General features: G+C 48.1%; 2 protein-coding genes across 3 annotated transcripts in view; one reads left to right on the forward strand and one right to left on the reverse strand.

The window, feature by feature from the left end:
* The window catches only part of Trappc12 (trafficking protein particle complex subunit 12), a 63,669-nt gene extending 55,973 nt beyond the window's left edge, over nucleotides 1-7,696 (forward strand). For both annotated transcript variants that reach the window (XM_052186014.1, XM_052186015.1), the window contains exons 9-12: nucleotides 1,409-1,507; nucleotides 6,060-6,160; nucleotides 6,879-6,966; nucleotides 7,159-7,696. In XM_052186014.1, coding sequence (XP_052041974.1) covers nucleotides 1,409-1,507; nucleotides 6,060-6,160; nucleotides 6,879-6,966; nucleotides 7,159-7,401 — 531 coding nt within the window. In that variant the 3' untranslated portion in view covers nucleotides 7,402-7,696. The remainder of the gene's footprint in view (nucleotides 1-1,408; nucleotides 1,508-6,059; nucleotides 6,161-6,878; nucleotides 6,967-7,158) is intronic.
* Nucleotides 7,697-15,821: 8,125 nt separating this feature from the next.
* Nucleotides 15,822-23,495, reverse strand: Adi1 (acireductone dioxygenase 1). The gene is made up of 4 exons (XM_052186016.1): nucleotides 23,324-23,495; nucleotides 20,562-20,681; nucleotides 18,708-18,887; nucleotides 15,822-16,694 (listed from the first exon to the last, which is right to left on the reverse strand). The coding sequence occupies exons 1-4, from the start codon at nucleotides 23,441-23,443 to the stop codon at nucleotides 16,575-16,577; spliced, it is 540 nt and encodes a 179-aa protein (XP_052041976.1). The 5' UTR covers nucleotides 23,444-23,495; the 3' UTR covers nucleotides 15,822-16,574.
* Between the last annotated feature and the right edge of the window lie 3,247 nt (nucleotides 23,496-26,742).

Here is a 26,742-nt window from a genome sequence, read left to right on the forward strand (position 1 = left end):
TGAGGGAAGGAGGACTGACTGCTGCTCTCCTGCAGCGCTCTGAGGGCCGGCCACGAGCTGAACAGGGATGGCTTGTCCTCTCAGCGTGACCCGGACTTACCAGAGGCAGCGGAGCTGTCAGAAGCCTTCTCTTTTGACACCTCATGGTATATGCACACACACATACACGTGCACCTGCTGGCACAATGAGAACTAAGGCAGGCTGGCCCTGGGCAGCAGAGACAGGCAGCAAAGCGCAGCAGGAGAGGGAATCAAGGCATGTGTGGTCTGGCTCCTTGTGAGCATCAGGCCTTGAATAAAATTAGTTTTAACGAGCTGCACTTGAAGGTACCAGACTGGAGAGTCTTCATTTTTTTTTCCCCTGCCAAACTGGAATTTTACTTGTCGTCTGTCTTTATAACCTCCCAATTAGCAAGCTCAGTAGCTGTAGTCCCAGTTTGGAAGAAACTTAAAGTTTAGAATAGAGCAATGAAATACCTTCCAGAATTTTATGGTTAGGAGGAAATCAGCAGTGCTGGCCTTGGACTGGTCACCACAAGCTGTAACTGAGAGGAAACAAGTGCTTGGCACAGCTCTTGCCACAAAGCTTGTTCAACTACACACTACAGAGGGTGTGGGAGGGGCTGGCCTTTGAACCCCGTGACAGGCAGCACCTGTCTCACTGAAACCAACTCTCATACCTTTTTGTACTGTGGAGCAAATGTGGGAAGTGGACACTAGATGGGTGGCAGACACACTTTCCAGGAGGGGCTGCAGGCAGGGGTGGTGGGAGGCCCCACTAGGAAGGTGCACAGAGCCAAAGCACCAGGGACAGAGCTCTGCAGGACGCAGACCCCAGCCCACAGCACCTTGAGTGCCTCTGTACACCTGTTTCTCTAGAGCAGCAGTTACTGCATCACGATAGGATGTGGTGACATCCATATGCCCTCACTGTCACAGCAAAGTTGATTGATGGGTCATTTCACCTCAATGTTGAGCACAGAAAAATGTTTGAGACACTTTCAAAATGTGGCTTATGTGTTTGGAGGGTGAGATGGTGCAGAACTACAAGTCCTTACAACAGCTCTGCCAGAAAAGAGGGGGAGACCAAATGCAGGGACCTCCGGATTCTGCGTAGGAAGGGGGAGCAAAAAGCAGCTTTCAGGCCTGATTCTAAGTCCAGAGCCCTGTGGTAACAGAAGGATATGTCACACAGAATTCAGAGTCCTCAGTCCCACCACCATTGGCAGGAGGGGCCCCGCACTGGCCTCCACAGCTCCATGTGCGTGCGTGTATTTGTGTGTGTGTGTGTGGTGTGTGTGTGTGTGTGTGTGTGCACGTGCGTGCTTGCGTGCATTGGTCCATAATGCACTGCAGGCAGCTCTACAGCTTCTTCAGCTCACTCCATGCTTTTGGTCTCTTCCCACAGGACTATGTGCTGGCTGTAGACGCTTACCTCACAGTAATCAAGTACTACCCGGAGCAGGAGCCGCAACTGCTGAGTGGTATCGGCCGCATTCTCCTCCAGGTACCGGCCATGCTGCTAACAGCCCAGCAGCCCAGTGCAGCAGCTGCAACCCAGTAAGGTTGCCTGGGAATGCTGTCCCTCAGAACTTACACAAACAGGCTGTAGTAAGGAAATACTTCAGTTCAAATTCATGTGTGTGACATGAAGGTGTTCTTTGCAATGATTCTGTTGTGTGGTGGTGTGTCCTGTTGCAGTTTGGGTCATCTGCTAACTGCAGCTGCTGTGTTAAGGGATCACTCTAGTGCACCCCAACACAGAAGCTGCAGTAATGCAGAGGCTCGGCCACCCTCAGCAAGGTACACTAATATGTGGTACATCTTCTTGTCAGTTCCAGGATCATGATCTCCCACTGCAGGCTGCCCAGGATATGAGCCTTGTGTGTTTATCCCTTGGGCTAAGAACAGCTAATGGCAAGAGGAGAAAGCCCACCCACACAGGCACATGGCCACAGGAGCCAAGCGCCACTCCACTCATGACCTCGCAGTGTTCTGCAGCCTACATGGCCAACACACCTTAACAGCATCTCTAACTACAATGCCTTCCTGGCATGTGGGAGTCTGGAGCTCATGGGTACCGGAGTCCGATATTCCCTGGCTCCTTAGCAAGGCTTTCCTGCTTGGAGGACACAACACAGGAGTAGGCTATCTGCATACATATCTGAGAACACGGAACATACTTGTGCAGATTAGGAAATCTGATATTTTTTTGGGGGGGTGCAATGGCCCCAAGGATAAATGTCCCTCATAGACCACATTTCCACAGAGAAAGCCACATTACATAAAGAATGCTTTTGGGATGAGACTGACTTCTTCACGGACCTGGAGCTGTTTAACGTTGAGTGCATGGGAGGGTAATGGAAACGCGTGCCTGGCTCCATCTGGAATGCGATAAACAAATCAGAGGAGGCCCCTGGCTCACTGGTTTGAAAGCTGGGGTGTCACAGGTTTCCACCCGTGCTGCCCCCAGGAGTGAGGAGGAGGAGGAGTGTCCTCAGTAGCTAGAGAAAGGGCAAAGCATAAGGGTAGTAGGTTTGCTGGGTTGGCTGGGCTGTTCAGCCTTGGGGACTACTACAGGCCCGTGCTCCGTTTCAGGATCCAGTGTGAAGGAGAGGGACCACCCTCGGGACATACTGCTCCAGACGAGAGATGTAGTATCCACTAGGCCAAGGAATCAGAGCCCACAGAACGCAGATCTTCAAGGCCAAGATTCCCAGGCACTGCTTCAAGCAGTGTGATGCTGGCATCTGCATCCTGCACCTGTTCTCTCGCCCTTGGTGCACAGGGGTAACTGTGGAATAGTCTGTGGGATAGTGAGAAAGAGGGGCAGCCGCCTCTGCAGCAGGCTCGGGTCCCCATCAGCGTGACATGGCCAGGCTTCAGATACATCATCATCCCACCCTCCGTGGCCATTTTTGTCTCTCTGAGTGAAGCCAGATGTAGACCTGTCCTCGATGGCCTCAGTCCTGAAAAGTAGACACTGATGCAGCCAGGGTGAGGCACTTTCCTACCATTCTAAAGTGTGACTGGAAGTGCTTTACTACGGACAGAGTGCAAAGAGCTGTGGAATAGATAGTCTGGGTGCACACGGACGGACGGACGGACGGACGGACGGACGGCACCAACCACGATGAAGGTTCCTAGATGACCTCACAGGTGAATTAGACTATTGCTTTGCGCCTTCTCTGGACGGACGGCACCAACCACGATGAAGTAATGACAGACAGTGGGCTCCTAGATGACCTCACAGGTGAATTAGACTATTGCTTTGCGCCTTCTCTGAGGGCCTCGCTTGTGTTTACACTTGTTTCTAAGGTTTGTCTAAGAATAGGCGAGCCATCCTTTCATCACCCCACCATTGCTGGACACAGAGGAAGACAGCTCTGACAATGAGTGCCCCTCCCCTAGCCCCTGCTAAGTCTCCTGGCCACACCCGCCTGTGGTAATTCTTCAGGGGTTTTATTCTGTAGAGCATTCTGTAGAGTCTCCATTCTTTCTGAGATGGACATAGAGCAAGTCTGGCTGTGAGCAGGGTCACCTGTGTTGACTGTGAGCCATTCATGTGATGGCTGGGAACCCAGCTCAGGCATGCAGGGCTTATTTTTATTATTTTTTATTTAGTTCCAAGCTATGAGGGAATTCTTGATGCCTTTGCCTGTCCCCACAGGCTTGACTTACCTCCTCCCCACATTTGCCAGCCTTCAGAGAAGCCAGGTGGCACTGGGGATGTCACCGTCACACACAGCATCCTGCAGATCATGTGTGCCTTCTGCTCAGAAAGCAGGGGGACAGTGGCTGGGGCGGGGGGTGGGGGGGTGGACAAGCCTGTTCACAGAAGGCTGGACGTGCCTGTATCCAGGAGCTTCTCAGACAGTCCAAAGGCAGAGCAGAGTAATCCAGTCTCTGGACGTCTGCAGCATTCATCCTTTGAAGTTACTTCCCTTTGGCTCGGACTCTGCCCCTCTGGATCTTTTCACGTGGGTCTTGGGAGGTCACCATTCACAGCAGCAAGATAGCTTTTGAACCACAATGGAAGTGCAGTACCCCAGGGAAGCCGCTGTGTGAAAACAGCTCTGCTGTCCGGGGCAGGACAAGAAGATACTCATGTCCACTTGACTTCAAAGTTCACTAGAGAACCAGGGAGGTGCCATACCATAGGGGATTGCAGGAAGCCAGGGAGGAACTACTAGAACACAGTGGGGAGGAGCCAGGGAGGGACCACTGGAACACAGAGGGGAGGAGCCAGGGAGGGACCACTGGAACACAGGGGAGGAGCCAGGGAGGGACCACTGGAACACTGGGGAGGAGCAGCAGAGGCCTGAGTTGCAGCATAGCACATGGGGGTGGCCAGTTCAGAGTGCAGCCATGAGTAGCAGCAGGTGGGGAACAGTGGCACACAGTGGCCCAAGGATACCTGACAGGTGGCACTGTACACCCTGATATGTCCTAGATAGCACATTAAATATCTGTTTTATATACATGCAGCTCATTAGCCAGCAGTCAGAACTCAAGAAAACTGCTTAGAAGGGAATGGCCTCCAGCCCACAAAGATGTCAACCCTCCCCAGAAAATACAAAAACTTTTCTTGTTCTTGTGAGCCATTGTGTGGCTAGAAGAGTTAAGGACAAATAGCAAATGGGGAGATGTCGATTCCAGAACACCAGTGAGAAGGCTGGAGTTGTTCATCCAGGGCCGCCACCCATCCCCAACCCAGCCAGTGAGATGTGCCTGAGATAGGGAGAGCTCCCTCCACTTACCTTTCCCTATGCCTGTTGCTGAGTGGAGTCCTGGTCAGTGCAGAGAGCCACGGCTGGGATACAGTGGTCATAGTAAATGTCCATTGCCCCCCTGCTGCTTAGTTAAGCAGTCTAGGGCCTAGGGCTCTGTCTCCTCTGTGTACTCTACAACCACTCTGGTTCCAAAAACAGGCCTGCAGATAAGTAGCTGGTGATCTGCTTCCCAGAGCACTGACTCCCTACATGTAACATAAGGCAGACGTCAACCCAAGGGTGTTCCCAATGACAAGGGGTGGCCCAAGGGGAGAGTCACCAGGCTGAGAAAGCCAGAACAAGCCACCCAATACATAAAATGGACTTTAGCAAAATCAATAACTCATATAGCTCAATCCCTCGGAGATCCTCCAGGTATTAGGAGGCAAACAGGGTGTTTATTATAATAAGGTAGAGTGCGGTCAAAAGATGTTTTGTGGGACTTTTATTAGAGTGTCCTTCAGGCAGGCTCTAAATATGTGGATCATTCATCTGCCTCTTTCTGGTGTGTGAAGTTGCTGTGTAGCAGGGTCCTTTATGTCTTCCACTTCTAATTGGAAGCCTAACTCGGAGCACTGGCTTCCCTTCATACTTTCAAGGCCACAGAAGAGCAGGCAGTGCCTGGCCAGCCCGCTCTGCCCCGTGGCTTCCCGACACTTCCATCACTGATGAAGAGCCAGGGCTGAGTTGTTAGAGGAAGAGTCTGAACTTCATTAGCCTCAAAGTATGAGTCCCTTCTTCTCCCTGGAGGCCCCTCCCGAGGGACCCTGCTCTGTTTGAGGGGATGATGGTCTCCTCACAGAGGATACCAGTAGGGTCTGTTCATTTGGATTCTATATTATTTGGTCAAAATACTACTTTGAAATTGGCAAGCTCATGGTATCAACTCTGTCCCCAGCCAGAAACAATCTCAAAAATTGACTTAGGCCTGTTATGTTTTACCAAAGTTTGTTTTTACTGAGTGCTACACCAGAATTTATTCTCGGGGGCACAGCTGCTAAGTTGTAAGACTTAAACCATTGTTCAAGGCATTGACATTAACATAATTTCATCAGACGAGAAGTACCAGACACTTAGGGTAGGCCGTTCTGATGTTAACTACTGGATGTTAACCTGAGACTGTCTTTAAATGTCTCCTGCTCACTGGGTGGGCTCTGGGATCCCCTGTATGACATACAAGGAACTTCCTATTCTGGCATGATACTGGGAAGAATTGTGATTTTACATTTACATTTACATCTCTTTTAACCTGTTAGCTAAACTGACTGGATAACTTTGTTAAAGCAGATTGGAGACATAAAAACAGCGGAAAAATATTTTCAAGACGTTGAGAAAGTAACTCAGAAGCTGGATGGACTTCAGGGTAAAATAATGGTTTTAATGAACAGGTAAATATCTTCCAATCACTTACTTTGAGTGTGCGCGTATGCACATGCATGCCGAGCTCAGAGGACCACTGTGGAGAGTGGGCTCCGACATGCATGAGCCCCAGCAGCTGAACACAGGTTCCAAGGACAGCAGGAGACTCAACCTGCTGAGCCATCTCATTGGCCCACAGTTTTTTGACTGTCCCTGTCCTCAGTGCTGAGACTGAGACTCAGAACTCTCAGGCCAGGTAGAATGCATGCTGTTCTAGAGTCATAGCCCTGCTCCTTACTCCTGAGAACCAATCTTCAGAGCATGAGCTTGTTTTCAGCATAGACTTAGACCAGTGTGTCACATGTGCCATCAGGAGCTCCTGGTAGCACTGGTCTCAGATTAGCTTTCCTGAGTCACATATCACAAGATCATGAGTGTGTGGCCATCAGGACAAACCTGCTCCCCGCTCTAAGCACACCTGAAAGTGAACCTGGTGCAGGGGTCAGTTTGTAAGACAGGAAGTAACCTTGGTTGGAGCTACTGCATCTGGGCTAGAACCTGGAAGGCAGACTTGCCAGTGAGTCTGATGTTTCAGTCAGCACTAAAGCCACTGCCTCCATCTGAGAGGGCATGACTCACTCTGGTGTACATGCTTGATGTGTCCATGGTGCGTGGTGAAACTTACCCTGGCCCATGGGCACCCTTGGTTTGCCTGTGCTCACTGCTTTATCTGTTGTGTAATTACAGAGCCTTTCTGTACCTTGGTCAGAATAACTTCGCAGAAGCTCACAAGTTCTTCACAGAGATTTTGAGGATGGACCCGACAAATGCAGTGGTAAGACATGCAGACTGGGTACCCCACAGGCCCCTCTACCTTTTGCTGACCAGTAAACCCAGATTCCAGCTCTGGCCTGGCCTGGAGCAGCTAAAGAGTCCACAAAGGGTCTGCTGAGACACAGGGACCAAGGACCACCAAGAGCAGGCAGGCTGTGTCTGTGCCACCCTGAGTACATATCCTTTGCTCCAGGCCAACAACAATGCTGCCGTGTGTCTTCTTTACCTGGGAAAGCTCAAGGACTCCCTGCGGCAGCTGGAGGCCATGGTGCAGCAGGACCCCAAGCACTACCTGCACGAGAGCGTGCTCTTCAACCTGACCACCATGTACGAGCTGGAGTCCTCGAGGAGCATGCAGAAGAAGCAGAGTCTACTTGAGGCTGTTGCTAGCAAAGAAGGGGACAGCTTCAACACACAGTGCCTGAAGCTGGCCTAGTGCCCTCCAGGTCTCTGTACCTGCAGACACTTGAACAGACGGGTCAGTAAAGCACTTGATTGGTGTGCAGGAGCATGCCTTAGGCTGGGCTCTTCGCACACCAGCTGACCTGCCTACCATGCAGCTGCACACCATTGCCTGTTGCTGAAGGTGGCCATAAGCATGACATTCAGACACAGGAACTACAAGAACTCGGGTTCCTTTGGTTTGTTCATGTAAGCTAACTTGTTCTTTCGTCACTTCTGAATACTCGTTGGTATATAATATTGCCTGTTCTCACTATAGGCCTAAATGATCACAGTTCATTGTCTTCCTTCCTCCGTATCCCAAACCAAAGCATCGCTTTGACTATTCCGCTCACTCAGAATACAGCTGGGCCAGAAGCATCATAGGCTGGCACAGCATCTATGCATTCCTGTGTGCCTGGAAGGCAGGAGAATTGTTTAATACTTGTATACTTTTTCCACTTTGCAAAATGTAAAGGACCTGAAAATGGTTTTGGTACCCAGCTTTCCTAATTCATGTGAAAACACTTATTTTAAAGGCAGGACACATGACTGTGGGATGCAGCAGAGAACAGTTTGTGCCTCATGTGCTGAGGGCCTGGGTTCCACCCCAGCTCCATAAACAAAATGTCAGTGGCACAGAACAAAACTGCTGGCTTTTCATGTCTGTAATAAAGTGAAAAGCGCTTGTGTTATTTCCAGGGGAGACATGAGCAAATATCTCAAATGCAGCACAGATGACAGACCAAATGGCCTTACCCCAGACTTAGCTTAGAGAAGCAGTGAGTTTAAGGGGCTCACTCACAGGAGCACGGATACCCAAAGACACTGAAAAGGCCACCCCTCCTTGGTGGGGACTGTCAAAAGCTGACTCTCTGGAGCCTCCACAGAACTTAGAGGCAGCTCAGCTGGCCAGCCTCCTGCTCCAGCTGTTGTTACTGCTGTGGAACCTTAAGGAAGGGTCTCATGAACATAGCAAGTTACACGGGAGCTGTTCCTCCAGGAAGCTGTAGTTCACTGCAGAGGAAGCAGCCACACAGCGCTCCACCCCTTTATCAACTCATTCTTTCCACACCCACTTTCTTGGTGTTTGTTGAGCTTTACAGGGCTTTGTAGATGTTGGTTTATGACTGGACATTGTTCCACTGTGCCTCAGCAACAGTCACTCTCAGGAGCTTGACTGGCTGGGTCTCATCAGTCGTCTTTGCAGTAAACACATCTCAGAGGGCAGTGGTGCAGGCACATCACATCTGCCTTAACAAAATTAGAGCAGTGGCCACCCCACTGTGCCTGTGACCTGCCCAGCCACAGAGTGCCCTGCTTTTCAGTTCCAAACTGAGCTCCCTCCAGGGGAGCACACTTAGAATCCACTCGAAGCCAGAAGAAAGCACTAGATCCCCTAGAGCTGGAGCTGCGGGTGGCCGTGAGCAACATGATACAGGTTCTGGGAACCAAACTCTGGTCCTTTGCAAGATCAGCAAGCAGTCTTAACCCTGAGCCATCTCTTCTGATCAGTGTACTGCATGTTCTTAAGGCTAGAACTAGGAATGTGGCATGTGGGAGAAGTGGGGCCAAGTGCACTGTCACTGCCACCAAGGGCAGAAGACAGTTGTCCACAGTCTTGCAGAGCAGAAACCAGGCCCAGGGGATATGAGAGCTTGCCTGTATAGGGTCAGGGGTGTGAGAGCTAAGCACAGGGCCCGCAGCTCTGGCTGTTCTGGCAGATTCACCCTGCTCCCTTTGGGTCCCACATCAACAGACAGCATGGCAGGAGCCACTGGATGTCCAGGCACAAACAGCATCCTAGGTTATGGTCTCGCATCTGCAGGTAAGGTGGACCCAGTACTCTCCCAGCCTGCATTCCCCATTATCTCAGTATTCTGTTGCTGTGAAGAGACACCGTGACCACAGCAACGCTTATAAACATGGATTGGTTTCAGAGGTTTAGTCCATTATCATCATGGAGGGAAACATGATGCACACAGGCAGACATGGTGCTAGAGAAATAGCCGAGAATTCTCCAGGAAGAGCGAGCCACTGGGCCTGGCTTGAGCATTTGAAACCTCAAAGCTCACCCGCAGTGACACATTTCCTCCAAGGCCATACCTCCTAATCCTCAAATAGTGCCTCTTCCAGGTCACTAAACATTCAAATCCAAGACTATTCATCTACACATTGAGAGGCAAGGGCCAGAGAACATAGGAGGCTGTTCTGGCGGTCCTGAAATCATGGCCCAAGACTTCGACCATTCTGTGGGTCAGCTTTGCGCCTCTGTCTTAGAGTTACCCACAGAAGACATCACACACTAGACCTGAAAAATGGGCAGACCCCAGGTTCCCCACCCCACCCCACACACACCCTCCCTCCCCCCCCCCCACCTTTCTCTTCAGCATCTGACTCAGCATGGGGCCTCTGAGTAAATCAGGGCAGATGCTGGCACACATGTCACTCTTAGGGCAACTAAAATGCATTCTCTCACACAGGGAACCACAGTTACCCTGGCAACCCAAGCTGTCATCACTCTGGCACCAGAAGTGACAGGCTACTTTTCAAGGTTCGCCATGCCAATTTTTGAACGGCCATTATTCTTGTAATCAGTCATAGTAAACTGCCTCATTCAGGAGCAATCCCCTGTTCTTGTTCTTCTCCTCCTAGGGAGTTGGTCCCTGCAGGGCTGGGACCCATTTGAACAGCAGCACCTCTGGCGCCCTTCATATGGCTTCACGGTGAGGAGTAACAGGCCACAGTAAGACCAGCCTTTCATAGGGAACCCACCATTAGGTAGCCACTGGGGGAGGGGGGACATCCATTCTGGAGCTCACCCAGGTCTGGGTTTAGCAGAGCCAATACCAAAACTTTGATGTGCCACACACTATCCTTGCTACATGTTGTTCGGTACCTAAGCTACAGGATGTGCAGACAGGTCAAAGTTCTTACTGGCCTATGGACACTCATCTAGCATAAAAGCCAGCACACATGAAAAGGGAAACCTGTGTGAATTAGGTTTCTATTGCTATAATAAACACCAGAATCTTTTGGGAAGGTAAGACTTTTATTTCATCTCCAGGGTTGCAGTCTATCATGGAGGGAAATTAGGGCAGAAACCTTGGGACAGTAACTGAAGCAGAACCCACGAAAGAACACTGGTGTACCAACTTGCTCAGCCTGCTTTCTTACACCATCCAAGACTACCTGTCCGTGGGTGTTCCCGCCCACAGTGAGATGCACCCTCCCACACCAATGGTTAATCCAGAAAATACCCTACAGACTTGCCTACAAGCCAATCTTAGAAAATCACTTTCTCAATTAATATTCCCTCTTCCCAGAAAAGTCTGGGTTTGTAAAGTTGACACGGACCCACCAGCGTAGTGACTGGAAAGAACACCACTCCCCTGCAGTGAGCATAACCATTACTTTTGTTGTTGGAGACAGTTTTTCCCTACGTAGGGAAACCAGACACACATGGAACACTGGGTCCTCCTGCCTCCGCCTCGGGAGGACTGGGATGGCATGTATGTGCCACCACACCCAGCTTGGACCACTTCTTACCTGGTCCCGTCCCGACCCACTGCTTTGTCAGACCATGCCTTCTCTCTCCCTGAGCCCCCCCAGGTTCTACCTTGGGGGAAGAGCCAAGCCCCTGCTGCATGGCAAATTATGAAGCCTACACAGTCTGCTTCCACCAGCTCTCCCTCCCTACCATCCCAGCCACATGGGCCATCAGCCCTGGTCTTTCCCCAGGGCTTGGTCTGCTGGACTTTCCACTGTTAGAACTAAATATCCACAATAGCCATACAATTGACGTCCTTGTTGCTCAGGGTGACTGGATTTGGAGATGGGGCAGGGCTAATTAGAATTAAGTAAGACCCTGTATAAGGCTGAAGTGCTGACACACATTGGAGGACACAGTAGCAAGGGTACCCCAAGAGGCCCAACCCTGTGATAGGAATGTTGATCTCAAGCTACCCAGCCTCCAGTCTCACATGAGTCTCCCAGTCTGCGGTGTTTCTTTTGACAACCCAAGCCGCCCTGACTGCAGAGGAGCTGCCTCACTTCTGGTGTGTCAGCCTCCTGGGAGGCGCAAGGCTGCACCCACTCACTGGGGTCCTGGCTCTGCTCTCCCACAAACTTTGCTCTGTTGCCCATCCTTGTTCCTATCTGGAACATGGCTGCATGATCTTACCATTCACAGCCCTGGAAGCTCGTGAGTGACCATCTCAGGCATGAATGAATTTGCAATGCCTCCCCTCAGCAAGTTCACAGAAATCATGGAGTAGAGAAGTCAACACAGCCACTAGTATCACTAGTGTCCTAGATCTCTGTGTGGTCCAAAGTCCTGCTCTGGGGGAGACACGGGGTGGAAGGCAGGCCTCTGAAAGTATCTCTGGCCCTGGCCCTGCTGGCAGCCCTGTGTTCTTGGATGATGAGCCTCCTTTGTTCTCCTAGAGAAGCAATAATCAATTATGCCAGGGCGCCTGAGAGCCATCAGGATTAATGAACGACTGGCCAGGCTGAAAGATGTATAGACGGCAAGGCCAATTGCTGATTGCATCGATCTGTCTGCCAGACAGGTGTGTGGACTTTGGACAGGAGAGCTTTATATAACAGCTGACACAGACAAGCACATTTAACCCATTGAAGCATAAAGACGAGGGAAAGCAGTAAGTTGGGTATATAGCTCAGGCAGACTACATTCCTAGCATGTTCAAGGCTATGGGTTCAGTCTCCATGCTGGAAACTATCAGTGATCATTCATTCCCTAGTGTAGCTAGGAGCCCATGTGGTTAAATCATTCAACAATACCACTAACTAGGGATCGAGTCTTCCATCTATGAGTCTTGGGATATAGTATATTCCAGACTTAACAAGGGCTGATGGGAAGAGCTGGGTTTATTAGCTGTTACCTTCAACAGGGCTGTACTGCTACAGGTAAGCTGAATACCTGACAGATGGGATGGCACACACCTAGACCTCTACCAGACAGCTGTGCAGACAACCCTTGACTTCACTGGCCTATAAACACCTGTAGGTTTCAGGGCATCCAGTGACATCCACGTGGCAATGCTCAAGAGCCTCCAGCTCACACTCTGCTTACTATCAAAGTAGCAAGGCCACAGTGCCACACAGCCTGTCCACCGCAAGCCACCAGACTGCACAGTCTGCCCACAGCACCCTGAAGCTTCGGACAGAAGAGGAAACCGACCTCAAAAAGAACTCTTAGCTGAGATACCAATGGCTCAGGCTCTACTCAGGGAAGAGACCTAAGCAAAACCCATTGCATTTTGTTTTATTTTTGTTGTTGCTTGGGAAGTTACATTCTAAAACAAACACCCAATCCTGCAGCTTACTGAAAGCTTTCAGAGGTCCTGAGCAACCAGAGCCAAAGCGTTAAAACCAGATGAGAACTGTGTGACTCTCCTCTGTCATCCGCCATCTTCAGGATACTGCTGTGTGTGTGTATTGTATAAGCCATAAAATTATTTGAGGTTTTTAAAAACCTTTTACATAGTGTACTTTCCAAAGGAAAACAGTTTTCAGAAAAATGATTGTTCCAGCTCACACATCTGAACAAGAATCATATTCATCACCCTCCACCCGCCCACTCATCAACTCAACCCATCTTCCTACCCTCCCCCTCATCAATCCAGTACATCCGTCTACCCACCCACTACCAGCCAGCCACTCCCACATCCACCAACCCCTTCAACCCTTTTTGTACCCACCTACTCCTGTGCCCCTCCCCCAACACTCTTCACCTATCTACTCACAATTCTACCACTGGAAAATGCTTAAAATCCTCACAGTGGCAAATTATGGAAAATTCCTGTCAAAAAACCCTCCCACTTTCTATGTCCACCACATGAGACTTGTGCTTTTACATCATTGTGTGGTCAGCCCAGCACTAACTCGGTGGAGCCCGCAGGACACCCAACAGAGTCCTGGATCTTTGCAGCCCCTCCAGTCCAGCATAAGCAAAAGGCTCCACTTCAGATGTCAAAGCTATATTAAGGAAATAAGGAGCTTAATGGGTTCTACCCCAGCACCAAACCCGAGAGAGCAAGAGAAGAGCATGTGTCTGAAGCTGTGAGCCTCACTGTATAATTTGGGGAAACAACCCCACCATTAGAAATGGCTTTCCTTCTCCAGACTTAGATGTAGTCTGTACAAATTGGGCCAGAGGCCACTTAATCAGAAGTGGGGATTGAAGATGCAATGATAAGACTTCGTGCTCCCACGCCTGCCTACATACCCTCATTGGTTCTGATGACCTACCCAACTGCCTTGTTTACCATCCCAGAGCCAGAGTGTTAGTCTACTTGCATCCCAGCTACTCAAGAGGCAAGAGGCAGAGAAATCACACAAGCCCAGGACTCCCAGACTTACCTTTAAAAACTTACTCTAGAGTCCAGTGTGGAGGCTCTTGCCTATAATCCTAGTACTCAGAAGGCAGATGCAATAGATCCTTTGCATTTGAGGCTAGCCTGGTCTACATTCTAGGCCAGCCAGAGCTATGTATTGAGCCCCAATAAAAAACAAAAAAACAAACAAACAAAAAAAAAAGGGCCTCCCATCAAACCTAATGACCTAATGTCAATCACTCATACTCACAGTAAGCAGGAATCAACTCCCTCAAGTTGTCCTCTGATTTTCACTTCTGTACCATGGGACAGACACACACGGAAACACACACACACACACACACAGAGTCAATCTTGGAAAAACAAACAAAAAGTATGAATACTCTGGGAGAGCTATGAAACTTACCTCACTTAGGTATACTGACAGATTTCTGTTACCTTCATTGGTAGTTCAATAGGTTTGGCCCCATATACTCATATGTTTGCTTGGCCCACAAGGAATGACACTGACACTATTAGGGAGGCGTGGCCTTGTTGGAGGAAGTGTGTCACTATAGGGGTGGGCTTCAGGGTCTTATGCTCAAGATCCGCCCAGTATGGAAGAGTAGTCTGTTCTTGGCTGCCTTTGGATCAAGATGTAGAACTTTAGCCTCCTCTAGCCTCACATCTGCCTAGATGCTGCCATGCTTCTCACCATGATGATAATGACCTGAACCTCTGAAACTGTAAGTCAGCCCCAATTAAATACTTTCTAAGAGTTTCCTTGGTCATGGTGTCTCTTCATAGCAATGGAAACCCTAAGATACCTTCCTCAATCTTCCCTCAGTCTGTGAAGTCATGGCTTGCATACAAGACCTGCCAGCATGTAGAACTTCAGTCTTCAACAGGAACAAGACCATTCACCGTGGACGATTAGAACATGAGTCACAAAGAATAAAAACAAAGCAAGTGGTGGCATCTGTAATCAGAATTTAGGCAACAAGGGCAGGAAGGTCAAGCCCAACTTGCCTGGAACTAGAAAACTGGAACAGAGGCTAGGGCTGAAGCTCGGTTGGTGCAGTGCGTGCCTGGCATGCGTGAAGCTGTGGGTTCCATCCCTACCACTGTATAAACCATGCATAGTGGCTGATACCTGCAATATCAGCACTCAGGAAGGACAATAAGGACTTGAAGACCATCCTACCTTCTCAAAGTCATCCTCAACTTAATGATGACTTTGAGACCAACCTGGGATACAAGAGACCCTATCACAAACAACAAAGATACCTGGAGAGACAGCTCAGTAATTAAGAGTGCTTGCTGCTCTTGCAGAGGACACTTAGGGCTTAGCTCTGTCTGACCTCAGTGTAAATCCAAATCCCAACTTCCATACAGCAGCTGACAATCATCTGTAATATAACTCCAGTCCCAGGGGATCTGATACCCTCTTCTGACTTCTGGTGGGCACCACACATACATGTAGTGCATATATATATATATATATATATATATGTATATATATATATATATATATATATGCAGGCAAAGCACCCAAACACAAAATGAACTTTTAAAAAAAAAAATTAAACCCAGGCATGATGTCACACCTTTAATCTCAGCCCTCAGGAAGAAGCAGGAGGACCTCTAAGTTCAAGGCCAGCCTGGTTTATATTCAGGCTGGCACAGGCAGGGGAATATCTGAGTTCAATACCTGATCTACATATGATGTTCCAGGACAGCCACTGCTACAGAGTAAGAGAGTCTTAAAAAACAAACAACCAAAAATACTAGGTTGACAAAAAAACTAGCAAATTGGTCCTTACTGACAGTAATTCCAAAGGGAGAGACCCAGGATGTGCTGCCTGTACACATTTGAGTTCTAAGGCTGAGGCAACTTCAATCACCCCCCATGGGCCAAGCTTCCCTGTCTGTGTAGGGGAAGCAAGTCCCCAAACTACCACGGTGATCAAGATAACAGGCATCTTCACATTGAGAGCTACTCAGCGAATGGCCTACAGCCATCTTCTATAGCACAGATTATTGGAGTTTTCTGTAACTATAACACACTACACATAAACACATTTCAGAGTTATTCTTTATTTGTGGTGCAAGGGCTCATTCCCAAGGCCTTGCATTTGCTAGATTAGATTTCTACATCCACACTATGTAACCCAAGGTGCTAAAGTAGAAAAATTATGTATCACTTCTTTTGAATCTTGATTGTAAAGGGATCCAAAACTGCACTGAAAATATCTACCCTGATATAGATATTAACTTTGCACATATAAAATCACATAAGGAATCTAAATGGGAGGCTTTAATGAACCAAGTAAAATATTAGACATGAGTGTAATACAGCTTAGCCGTGGACATACAATTAAGGTAACTTAGTTTGAAGAAAGAAGAACAACAACCCCACTTCCCCACCCAACAATCAGCAAGGGAGGAAAACATCATCTGGTTAGTTGTGCTGGGTATAACTGCCCTCTTCCATGAGGCTTAGCTTCACACCCCCAACAGACACCTACAGAGAACCTTCTGGGAGATGAAGATTGGACATGCATGAATGCACATACCAGCCCAGAGCTCCTATACCTCTAAGTCCTGACAGTTAGGGAAAATTAAGATCACTTGTTCACATTTTTTGTGGCTTCCATGTAAAAATCACTTTTAGAGATGCTTTCATTAAAAAGACTCTGATCTTACAATCTCAGCAAAGAAAGCTAGTCTAGCCTCAAGTCCATATATAAAAGCAGAGAGGTGAGCAACTTTCCAATGGTTACCACAGCAGGAGATTTACACAGTGCAGGTTTCTCTTTGAAGAGCACTGCTATGCTGTTCCTTCCAAAAACCTCACGTACTGTATCCGGGCATCAAAATGGTCAGCTGGCCGGTTGTATGGTGTCCACACGGGCTCTCCAACAAACAGCCGCATGGCCTTCACGTAATTCTAGAAAACAAACCCACATCTCACTGAACACTTCTATTCATCTATATGGGAACCCTGGAGGCTGTCTCACCTACTTAGGGCTGAGCTCTGTCTGACCTCAGTGTGAGTGACCACTGCCAGGCAGCATAAGCATCTGCAGCTCCTGATTAGGGTCCACACTGGAGCAGAAACAAATCTGGACTCCACCCACCCTCCTACAGGGCTCCTAGGGACCAGCTCCAGGCCCTGCTGCTAGTTGATAAGAGAATAACTTGTCAGTACTTGTCTAAACAGGAAATGCAGTCTCCATGCAGCCCTTACCTTCATCCTACAAATAAACATACCCAGGTAAAAATGACAAATGCATGTTCCTTACAGAACTACTGACAGCCATGAGCAAAGTAGAAATAGGCCTATCACTAGGGATTCCCCACACAGTGCATAAATCACAGTTAAATAAATCAGGATCAAGCATGTCTGACAATGCAGCTGTAAACAAGTGGAAGGGCTCGTCATGTATACCCCACCCCAAGCATACCAAGTGGAAAAAGAACATGTAGAGCTCACTGCCTCCTGGGTAAAAGGAGGAAAAAATTGTGACTCTTGGCTATACAAACAGCCTCCAAAGCAATGGTTCTCAACCTGTGGGTCACAATCCCTTTAGGAGTCACATATCAGATATCCTGCATATGGGAAAACTGTATTACAATTCATAACAGTAGCAAAATTGCAGTCATGAAGCAGTAAAAATTTAATTTTATGGTTCCACAACACGAGGAACTGTATTAATAGGTCTCAGCATTGGGAAGGTTGAGAACCACTGCTCTAAAAGAACTATTAAAATATAGACACTGGTGCCCTTCAAGGAGAAAACTGGGGACATGAGGAACAGAGAGGACACGCACTACTGATAAACACTCTGTACCCATCTCATAATTTTTATTTTTTATTTTGTTTTGTTTTTGTTTTTTGGGTTTGGTTGGTTTTTTGATACATGGTCTCATCTAGCCCAGGCTATTCTTGAAACTTGATATACAGCTGTGGGTGACCTTGAAGTCCTGATCCTCCCTGATCAACTTCCCAAATGCTGAAATAACAGGTATATGCCACCAGGCCTGGCTTCCTTATTCTGAATTTTAAGCCATGTGCATTTACTTACTATTCACCTGGAAGGCTAGAGAGATAGCTCAGTGGTTAAGAGTACATATGCTCTTAGAGTGGCCCCAAGTTCAGTTCCCAGCACCCATGTCAGGTGGCCCACAATCACAACTCCAGTTCCAGGAGATCCAGCACCCTCTACTGGATTCTGTGGGAATTGCATTCATATGTACATACTCCAATGAAAATATACATAATTTAAAAATTAAATATATATATATATATATTGGCTGAGGATGTAGCTCAATTGTTAGACAGTCTGTCCAGCACACATGAAGCTCTGGGTTCCATACTCAGCATCACAGAAATCAGGTTTGGTGGTAAACACTTGTAATCCCAGCACTGAAAGGTCTAGATAGGAAGATCAGAATTTCAATCTCGTCCTCAACTACACAGTGAATTCGAGGCCAGTCAGGAACACATGAGACCCTGTCTCAAAAACCAAAAGTAATAATTAAATGTCAGGTTTAGCCCAAATCATCCTGACACCCTAAGAACTAATCCCTGTGAAGTTCCAATCCTAATGACTGTACGGCAAAACTGCTGAGAAGCTCCCCAGATGAGAGCACCCCCCACACTACAGGTGCATCACAGCCACAAGCCACAAGTCAATGACCAGTATCCTGACAATATCTGCCCCTTGACCAAAGCCATGCAGATAAATGGTGCCTCACTGTCCAACAAGAACAAAGTTCTTGAAATTCCGACCCTTCTCTCTCAGGCTCTGCGGCCACAGGCTCTTCTGGTTCCACTGGGTCTCTCTGAACGAGCTGTGATTGGCCATATGTCTAGGCGATGAGCCTCACACAACACACCATGGGTCTTCATGGTCACCTGCAATGTCTATGCACAGACCACAGCATGATACATGCTCACCTTCTCGTCCAGCGTGAAGCGGTGATAGATGCCGGCAGGAAGAGTAATCATGTCCCCCTTCTCCATGGAAATCCGGATCCACTTGTCCTCCTTGTCCCTGACATCAAAGTACCCGCTGCCCTCTAGGATGTAGCGGATTTCTTCATCCAGATGCAGATGTTCCTCAAAGAACATCTTGATCTAGTGCAAGAGGGAACGAGGGAAACTGTGAGTCTCCTGGAGACCTATCCCACAGACGTAGCCCTTACAGCTAGACTACAGTGAGTAGTAATACACATTATCAAGAGCTGAGCCAGGGAAATGACACTACTGTTAAGGTACCCTCCACCAAGATAAAGTCTTAAATTTACTCCCCAGAACCCAAGTGGTAGGAGCAAACTGAGACAGGGTCCTCAAACTTGCTATGTAGCTGAGATGGCCTTGAACTTTTTTTTTAATAAAAGATTTATTTATTTATCATATGTAAATACACTGTAGCCGTCTTCAGACACACCAGAAGAGGGCATCAGATCTCCTTACAGGTGGTTGTGAGCCACCATGTGATAATTCTATGCCACTAAACTCAAGTGGTCTTAGTGAAGTGGTCAGGTACCCACCCTGAAGACACCACCCCTAAGCTCGCAGGAAAATGTATTGTCCAACCACAACAAGTCTAAGGAAGAGCCAGATACAGAGCTGTGAATCTCATGAAGAAAACCCCAAGCCAACCCAAGCATCACTACCACATATAAGGGACACACCACCACCAGACTTGTGACCCTCAAAAGAGTTGAAAGAAAGGGAATCACCCCAGCTCATTCCATGAGAACAGCATTGTAAAGAATTTTAATCCAGCAACATGACTGCTCTGGCAAGGGATCACATCCAAAGACCTAGGTCTGTGTGACCCAGCTGGAATACAGACACACGCACACCTTTAACCACTCTACCTGAAATACAAACATGCCCTTAGTCCACACCTTTAATCCCAAACAATGAAAGGAGGGTTAGTTTACAGAAGGAAGTCCCTGTTTGAAAATGACTCTGAGAGGCATACAAAGTGAGGAGTCAGAGAAAGATTTCACAGAATGAGTCAGAGATAGGATACGTCCAACTCTCACTAGAACAACAGAGGAAGGAGGTGACTTAAGAAAGAAGTCAGTGCATGGTGATTCTGGAGGAGGCAGTTTTACAGAGATAGGCTGCATAAGATTGCCAGAGTTAGTTGGAGACCAAGCAGAGATTTTCAGTCTGGAGCTAAGAGAAGCCAGTTTGAATTAGTCTGCTTGAAAAGTTTTGCGCCAGAACAGCTGAGTTGAAGCAGCAGCAGGAGTTCAGAAAGAACTAGAGTGAGTGTATTCAGCAGTAAGCCTCATGCAAGTAAGACAATTACAAAGCATCACTCTGCCCCAAAACCACACTGAAAAGAAAGTCTTATGGTAACAGGCAAGATGGCAATGATTGGGCTGGAGAGATGGCTCAGCGGTTAAGAGTACCAACTTCTCTTCCAGAGGTCCCGAGTTCAATTCCCAGCAACCACATGGTGACTCACAACCATCTATAATGGGGTCTGATGCCCTCTTCTGCTGTGTCTGAAGAGAGTAATGGTATACACATACATAAAATAAACAAATCTTTTTTTCTTTTTTTGGATTTTTGGATTTGGTTTCTTGGAGACAGGGTTTCTCTGTGTAGCCATGGCTGTCCTGGAACTCAGAACCTGTCCTAGACCAGGCTGGTGTTGAACTCAGAAATCTGCCTCCCAAGTGCTGGGACTGGGATTACAGGCGTGTGCCACCACCTCCCAGCTCTAAACAAATCTTTAGAAAAAAAAAAAAAAAAGGCAAAGATCATCTCCAAGCAGGGCCTGCTCACCTTCTCCTCATAATTGGGAAGTGTGTCTTTGCATATGGTGATGATGTCCATCCATGAGTAGTTTCTCGTTTTCCGGATCTTCTCCAGTTCTGGATCGTTCTCATACTTGTCAGCATCGAGCTACATAAGTTTAAGCAAAGTGGAGGTCACTTTAGCACAAGGACGTATAGCAATTGAGCTGGGAGGTACAGCTCCCTGGTACAGTGCTTGCCTAGCAGGTCACAAGGCTCTAGGTCTGCTTCCCAGCCCTGTGATGGAGACAGAGCAACGTGGTCCTTCGGGACCCATGGCTGGATCATCCTAACAGAGCCCTGCTTAGCACAGCCCTCCACCTCCTCTCTTGAAGGATTGTCCGTTTTCACAGCGCCAGGTGGAAATTGTAGTTCTGCTGGGGTCCTGCCTGCTTCTGCCAGCAGTCCTGCTGGGTCCTCCACAGATGAAGCTCTTATTCCTCACAGATGCCAAGACACAGCTCACTAAGTGTGTGTGGCCACTCCGCCATCTTCCATGCAGCAAGTCTCAGTAGGCTCCCTGTGGTCAGCATCCTCCACTAAGCTCAAGTGCAGATGGATGGACGGAGAGAGCAGCAATCCTCGGGCCCCAGTTGACTTTTCTGCTTCTCTCTGCCCCATCCTTCTACTGCAAGAGAAACCTAGATTCTAAATTAAAAAGAACCATGCACTACTCTTAAATATTACTGAATAATGTTGTGGCCCATGACTGTAATTCCAGCTATTCAGAATGCAGAAGAAAATTATGAGTTGTAGCCTGTACTACATAGCAACAATTCATTTCAAAAAAAAAGTAATAATAGTAATAGACACTCATATCCTTTCATGGCAAGGTCCCACATTTCAAGGTCCCACTCACAGTTTGTGATTTATCACAATCTGACCTATTCTTTAAGATCCAAAGCCAAGGGCACCCTCTTCCTCACTGGATCTCCAAAGGCTGGCAGAACTAATCTGAAACCCTACATGAAACTACTGGCAACGAAGTTAGTAACATTTACTTTTTTTTTTTTTTTTTTTTTTTTTTGGTTTTTCGAGACAGGGTTTCTCTGTGTAGCTCTGGCTGTCCTGGAGCTCACTCTGTAAACCAGGCTGGCCTCAAACTCAGAAATCCGCCCGCCTCTGCCTCCCAGAGTGCTGGGATTACAGGCATTAGCCACCACCTCCCGGTGTAACATTTACTTTTGTTTTACGATGAAGTGCATATTTTATTATCAGGGAACAGCACACGAACACACAGGCATCAGTGTATTTTATGTATATGGGTGTCCTGAGTGCTTCTATGTCTGGGCACCACTCCAGTGTCTAATGTCCACAAAGGCCAGGGGAGAACATGAGATGCCCCTGGAACTGCGTTACAGATAGTTATGAGCTAATGGCAAAGGAACCTGGGCTCTTAGCATTGAGCCATCTCTCCACCCCTAATATATACATATATATAAAACACTGCAGCATAATGCCATCTTCGGTGCTGAATGTACTCCTTCCTAATCCCTGTGTGGGAACCTCATCACCCATACATAGGATGACATAAAAGGTGGGCCTCCTGGTGGTGTCGCAACTGCTCCTGATTGAGTGGTTTTACTGGGGAGCTGTTTAAGACTTCAGTGAGAAGTTAGCTATGAGTGGGCCTTCACCAGACACTGAAAGCACCTGATCGGGCTCCAGTCTCTACTGTGCAGCCAGTTTCTGTTGTTTACAGATTATCCGGTGTAGATACAAAGTCCTGAGTTTGATTCCTAATCTAAGGTATCCATGATGACGGCAGGAAGGGACAAAGGCATTATTCCAAAGGAAAGCTCTCTCCCTCCAACTTTGTAGTTATGGGGGGGGGCCTTTCTTTCACCCTGCTCTGTCCCCTTTTCCTAGCAACTTCTGCTGTGGGAGCAAAGCCTAACTCAACAGGCCTTGCTAAGCAAACATCCCACCTCCCACCCCACCCCCATAACCCTGAGGTAATAATGATCGCATTAGGTCACTTGGCTTCAGTTAACTAAAATTAACTAATTGGGAGGCCACTGGGCCGTGGATGCCTAGATTACTTCTCAGAAACTGGAAGGCTGTGCTTTTTTTTTTAAACCACTCCTCAAGCTTCAGCTGGTGTCCCACAAGTGACCTTTTGATTCAGAAGGATAAAACTGCATCACCACATCTGTCCCATGCTGAGCCTTGATTTCGTATATGCACACTGCAGATTCTTCTCCAATCACCTATTCCCCTGCTTCCCAAAAAATATCCTATTACTTGCAGACAAGGATTTGAGCGTCGCCCCCACCTTAATGTGACCACCCCACCTCTGCTGCATCCCCAGGTCGTTGTTTCAGCTGTGGCACAACATGTGGTGAGCAGGCCTTCACAGTTTTAAGGGACATGACCCTGCAAAGGAGTCATCAAACGTTCCTCAGGCATGGCTCCAGGCCAGTTGGTTTGCCATTTGGACCATACCAATACAGACAGGCTAGATCCAGTTACCCCTCAACTAACCCCAGATTCTCTGAGGCTTTCCTGTGTTTGGACTGTGTTACCCGTGACACTACCATGTGACTGGCAGCTGGCCGGCCGTACGTTTGCAAACAGTAGCTGTGAGCACGAGCGAGTGCCATGAGGAAAGCAGGCGCCACTTGCCCATGGCCTTCTCTGCAGTTACAGAAATCTCTGGAAACAGCGGCCCTGCTGAGCTTGCGCAGCGCCCTAGCCCACCTCGCGGCGGGCGCGTGCGCAGGCGCGTGGTGCTCCGGCCTGCCCTCGTACCTTCCAGTAGAGCACTCCGAGCGTGCGCAGCTGTTCCAGGCCCACGGGGCGGTCGGGCTGTGCGCGGTGGGGCAACCGCGGGTCGGCCGTGGACTCGTCCATGTACCAGGCCTGCACCATGGTGGCAGCTTCCACGGACTGGCTGGAGGGGGCCTGGCTTGAGCAAGCCGGAACCTTTGCGGGCGGGGTGTGGGGCGGGGTTGTCGGGAGGGCGTGGCCGCTCAGATGGAATCCTGGACTAGGAAGGGATCTACACCCTCTGAAGAAAGCACATCCGCAGCCTTGGTTGGCAGTTATGTGTCTACCCTGGTTTCCTTGCTGATGCTATGATAAAATAATCTTACAAAGGCAGCTTTCAGGCAGAAAGGGTTTACTTGGCTCACAATTCCCGGTTAAATTCCGTGATTGGAGGCAGCAGAACTGTCGGAGCAGGAACTTGAAGCACCTAGTTCACAGTCCAAAGCAGAGAGAAATGAATGCATGCGTGTTTACTAATGCTCGGCCCCTGTCTACTTTCATTTTGAATTAATGTGATCTAGATAGTCCTCCATAGACAGGCCACAGGCCAACCTGATCTAGACAGTTTCTCACTAATACTCACCTCCTAGGTGATTCTAGCTATGTCGAAATGACAGTTAAAATTGACCAAACGTCACGGAGTTGGAAAGAGAACCCAGGTGCAATTCCCTGCAGCCACTTGGTAGTTCACAACCACCCATAACTCCAGTTCTGGAGGGAATCTGATGCTCTCCTCTGAATTCTGTGGGTATGTTCACATGTGTTGCGCATCCAAGGCAAAACACTTCTAAATAAATCTGAATAAATAAAACTAACCTCCATGCTTTCAGAATGTGCAACACATGCTTTCAGAATGGCCCTTGGTGGGATAGCCATCTCTGATAGAAAAAAAAGTACCGTATTTTAAAAGTAAGACCACTGAGGCAATAGCAATAGCTTTAAGGAATTTTTGTCCACAGGAAGTGCTAAGGCAGCGGTTTGAATTCAGGAAGCCTTACCTAAAACTCTGTGCACATAGCTGCTAAAATACTGAGCAAGAGGCAACCTTTGTTCAGCCATAGAAATAACAGGGAGTCAGGAAGGCTGCCCTTGCCTGCTTCAGGCTAGAGCTGCACAGCAGGATCCTGAGCGCTGGGAGTTGGCTTCTGTCTGACTCAGAGATGTTTTTCTGTCCCAACTGGGATGAAAGAGGGCAGCAGGTTCATGCCAAGAACATCATACTTTAGAAAAGTAAGACGGTGGAGATGCCCCAAGGAATTGTGGAGGGAAACTCTGCATTCACCAGCACCAGTTCAAGCAGAATCGTGGAGAGCAGCCCCGCCGATCTCCTGCAGCCCTCCTGCCCATGAGAGTTCTCCTTTGAAGGAGACTCTTCTGAACTTGAACTGTTTCTTCCAGAATAGCCAGCAGCAGCCCAGAATCATGTTTCATGACCAGAATTTATTGCCCCAGTTAAGAACCAGGAGACAACAGTTCAGATGTTTTAAAAGACAGCTAGTCTCCATCATTGCAAATCTGCCCAGGCTGGTACCCCAACCCCCACTCCCAGGCTTTGAAAGAATGTGAGGGTAGTGTGTAGGTTCCTATATAACAGTCTTTCTTGTGGTTGCTGTTGTTTTTAGTCAGAGTTTCATTATGTAGCCCTGGCTGGCTTGGAACCTTCAGACCAAGCTGCCCTCACACTCATCTGTATCTGCCTCTCTAGTGCTGAGATTAAAGGTGTGTGCCACCATACCAAGCCCAGTAGCAGTCATTTTTAAAGATAAAGGCTAGTCTTAGGTTTGAGCACAGAATATGTTCGTGTGAACTTGAGAAACTGCAGCAGGAGGACTAAGGGTTTAAGGCCAGGCTGGGCTAATAAGCAAGATGCAAGACTCAAACAACAGCAGTAGTAACAAAAGCACGCTGGGAATTAGTCAGTATTGCCTAAAAAAAGAAACAAAACACAAAAACTTTTTGTTGTTGTTGTTGTTTTTCTGTGTAATAGCCCTGGCTGTCCTGGACTCGATTTCTTGATGTGTAGACCAGGCTAACCTCAAGATCACAGAGATTCACCTGTCTCTGCCTCCCAAGCGCTGGGACTAAAGGCCTGCACCACCACAAATGATTTACAAAAACATTCAGTTTTTGTTTTGTTTGTTTGTTTGTTTTTTTGTTTTTTGGGGTTTTTTTGGATTTGGTTTATTCGAGACAGGGTTTCTCTGTATAGCCCTGGCTGCCCCAGAACTCACTCTGTAGACCAGGCTGGCCTCGAACTCAGAAATCTGCCTGCCTAAAATAAATCTCTAAGAATGTTTTTGTAAGAGCCAGGCGGTGGTGGCGCACTCCTGTAATCCCAGCACTTGGGAAGAAGAGGCAGGCAGATTTCTGAATTCGAGACCAGCCTGGTCTACCGAATGAGTTCCAGGACAGCCAGGGCTATACAGAGAAACCCTGTGTTGGAAAAAGAAAAAAGAAAAACAAACAAACAAAAAGATTTTGGGGTTTTTTTTTCTATGTGTATGAATGTTTGCTTGCATGTGTGGATATATATGCAGCACAAGTCTTTAATGCCTGAAGAGGCCAGAAAAACGACATTAGATCTAGACTTGGAGCTACCAACAGTGGTAAGGCACCATGTGGGTGCTGGTAGCCAAACCAGGATCCTCTACAAGAGTAGCCTGAGGCCTTAACCACTGTACAGGCTCACAAAATATTCTTAAGCCGGAAAGTCATAATCCCAGCACTATAGAGGCCACAACAAAAGGATAATAAATTTGAGGCCAGCCTGGGCTACATCGTAAGAGCATTTCTCAAAAACAATAAAACCTTTAGTTCACAGAGCATTCCAAAGAGGTAACAGGATGTACCTGGTTCTGCTTAACTGTGGGTCCTGCTGTGTGCTATTAATAATTTTTATCTGATCACCATGTACCTACATCTCCTGACCAGGTGGGGGTAGGGATACATAGTCGTGAGATTTTACCTTGTTTGCAAGCTAACATGTTAGTCCTGCCCAGTGCATGGATGTAATAACCCAGAGAGACCTCACACAGTGATGAGCAGAAAACATTGCCAGACTGCCAGCATTTTTGCACAGGTTCCTGATCCCAGTGCCCAGTGTGCTGAATAGAGAAGAGGGACCTGGAGCTGAGGGAGCCCAGGTCTGCCCCTCCTGGGGTCATATTCAGGTGTGCAGCGGTGGGGTGGGCCATGCTTCCTGTATACAGAGTGAGTGTTGAAACCTGTCCTCTGGTTGTGATTCAACAGGGTCGGTGGCATTTTCCTGCTTCAGCAAGGGCAGTTTTGTTTTGTTTTTTAAATGTCTTGTTCTTACCTGTTAACCTGTGTGAAGACCACAGTGACTGCCTAGAAGCCAGTCACATGGCTTCCCTCACCTTAGAGCAGACAGCTGAGCCTCC

The sequence above is a fragment of the Apodemus sylvaticus genome, chromosome 6 (genome assembly GCF_947179515.1).
Source record: "Apodemus sylvaticus chromosome 6, mApoSyl1.1, whole genome shotgun sequence".
NCBI classification, from domain to species: domain Eukaryota; kingdom Metazoa; phylum Chordata; class Mammalia; order Rodentia; family Muridae; genus Apodemus; species Apodemus sylvaticus.